General features: G+C 35.0%; 1 protein-coding gene across 1 annotated transcript; it reads right to left on the bottom strand.

The window, feature by feature from the left end:
- Positions 1–870: 870 nt before the first annotated feature.
- LOC117123331 lies at positions 871–1,984 on the bottom strand (the record flags this gene model as incomplete). The annotated part of the gene is made up of 2 exons (XM_033269220.1): positions 1,574–1,984; positions 871–1,242 (listed from the first exon to the last, which is right to left on the bottom strand). Coding segments are annotated over exons 1-2 (595 nt in total), but the record flags the coding sequence as incomplete, so codon positions are not given.
- Between the last annotated feature and the right edge of the window lie 873 nt (positions 1,985–2,857).

Here is a 2,857-nt window from a genome sequence, read left to right as displayed (position 1 = left end):
TCTGTTGTCATGGTGTCCTTACATATTAAGAATTTTATTTTCCTGTTTGTTTTATGTGCCCTTTTTTTTAGTATTATTGTACTGTTAGAGGGCCTCTTCTGGTCAGCTTTGTGCTGTAAGAGTAACCTTCTTTAGATAGGCCTATGTTATAATAAATAAATTTTTAAAAATCATATTGTGTAAAATCAATCAAGGAGCCAAATTATTTTTCTTTTTTTTAAAACCATATTTTTCAGAAGTGACCGTTCCAGCTTATCATACAAGGTCGGCTAATGTTCAGGGGTTCTCTTTAAATAAATGAAATTATGTGATGCTTTTATCAGCGAAATCTCTTTATGAGGCTTAGGGAGTGGAGTTGTTTTTGTCGTGAGAAAAAATCCTGGAAAAAACAGGAATTTAACCCTGGACCTTGGGATCAGAGACAAGCATCTTAACCACTGAGCTAACTCCACTCCACATCAGCTATTCAATTCCACTTTCACATGATGAACCGCTGCTTAAATTGCGGCCGTCGAAAAAGCAAATTCTTGAGTTTAGATTTGACTAAACCAAGTTACAGGCAGTCTACGATTAAAGTTGCAAACGGAACTGAAGCGCTCTGTGGTCTGCAGGAAGAGCATAATATGTTTCTGAATTATTGCTATTAGTGGCAGTGACCTATATAAGGGACAGGTAATGACCAGTAGCTTTTTGGTCAATCACTGACGTTTATAGCAGTTTCAATAGATATTTTAATTAATTAATATTCCGGGAGTGTCAAGTTATTATCTTCAATTTTGAAATTTTTAGTCTAAAAACAAAACTAATTACAAAAAAGAAACACTATGGTGAAGTATGCACACCAACACTAACACATACTGATAAACCCACCTTCTTTTGCTAGAAACACCATTGACGCTGAAACAATGTAACCATTAAATTCTGTCCACATGTATTTTACACCGATTCTGCGTACACCAACATCAGGGGGGAATTGGAGCCAACATCTAAATGCGTTCGTTGTTGCTGCGCATGCGTCGTAAGTTGTACCAGAAGTGAATATAGAATCCTCTACATTGTTGTCTAGATTTACTAACTCATTCTCCCCATAATGCGTCCCGCTGTCGTTCACCCATAAACCGATACCAAACATGACGTTGAGGTTGTCTCCATCGTCCTGGCCTGTGTAGGCACGCATATCCGTTTTAGTTCCACTGTCTACAATGTGAGCTGAACTAAATGCAGTAATGTCTGGTACCTTGCCTGAAATGATATGGCAGCCAAATACATTTATAAAGTTAATTATTACTTTACCGTAGATTGAAAGCAGCGGTTCTAATTAATATCAAACATGTTTTATTATAATAAAATATACCTATCGTTATGGAGCTTTCTGATTTCACCAATTTCAGTAATTTTTATATTCAAATATAAAATATACATAATATTTATTAAGCTTTGTAATCATAACAAAGAAATCAAAATGTTCGTCATGTAAAGAGTAAAGGTTATACGTTTTACACAATTCTTTATTAGCTTTTTTGACGACGCTTAAAAGAGTGTAGAATTGAATTTGGTTAAAAGGAAATTAAACCTTTTGGAATGCTAAGTGAGGAGCTTGATGTCCCAGTCATATCTGCACCTTTGTGCTCATAGTTCACCATCACAACTACTTCGAATGAATAGTACACATACACTTCAGGTAGTAGGACCGTATAATCTGGCAAATGGAGAGGTTCGTCTACAATAACTGAGTACACAATACTTGGTGTATTCACGTTCCAATATTGTATAGTGTACCCTTGTACAATTCCCATACCGGTATGTGCATCGTAGCTCCAAGTATCGCATGTTAAAGTGGTTGAAAAGTTTGCAAGGAGATTGAACGTACACGGGTTAGATGAAAAAGAAGGAGGCACTGTAAAACACAAGTGGATCAGCTTTAATAAAATTTATATATTTTCAATCAAATTATAAGGACTGGTACTGGTACTAGTATTGGGTATTTATATTGCGCCTTTCCCTTGCGGTTATGAAGCTCAAGCCAAGCCTCAATAATTCAGGAAAACAATGGTAGGCATAAACTCAGTCATTATTCAGGAACCCGAAGCATCACAATAGTACAGTCACAAAACAAATAAACAGATTACAACAATAAAAACACAAAGGAAAAGCAGCAAAAAGAAACTTAGGCAAACAAGTAAGTCTTGAGTGCACGTTTAAAAAGATGAGGACCTAGACAAACATGTTTTGTTTTTCTTATATAGGCTACTTATAATTATTATAACTATAATCATTCTCATTGTCATCATCATCTTTACTTTACAGTCATCACCATCGCTCTCATACATCATCATCTTCTTCTTTACTCTTGATAGATCGAAACATAATATATACAACAGTTAGATAATAATTCACATAAATTATGTAATTAGTAATTGGGTCGGGACGCAATTACAATTTTGAGATCGCCTTTTCCACCCATGGACACATGTCATACTTATACGATTTTAATCCCCTGCTCGAACAAACGTAGGACTGAGAATTTTTTTGTTTGCATCTGTATCCCTCTCTGAGCTTCTCAAAATTTAATTTACTTAATACGCCACTATATGATTACTATTAACGTACAGTGCAAATAGTGGGCTTATCCATTTTGTTTATCATTATTTTAGGCCCTACAAGGCCAATCAAGATAGTCCAGGGGAAAATTCTTGTTTCTGACAAGGTGGGTTAAAGGTGTAAAATTTATTGTCAAGGTCGTTCGATGAAACTCCCAATCCATAATTTCTTAGTTTTTTTAATTAGGCTTAAAATAATGCATATTATAACAATTGTGCCAATACATCATTCCAAATATAGTTATGATAGTGATTTA

The sequence above is a fragment of the Anneissia japonica genome, unplaced genomic scaffold, assembly GCF_011630105.1.
Source record: "Anneissia japonica isolate Jap-2015-1 unplaced genomic scaffold, ASM1163010v1 scaffold13330_len3023_cov161, whole genome shotgun sequence".
Classification (NCBI taxonomy): Eukaryota; Metazoa; Echinodermata; class Crinoidea; order Comatulida; family Comatulidae; genus Anneissia; species Anneissia japonica.
Note: the sequence above shows the minus strand (reverse complement) of the source record. Positions and strands in the feature narration are given on the sequence as shown.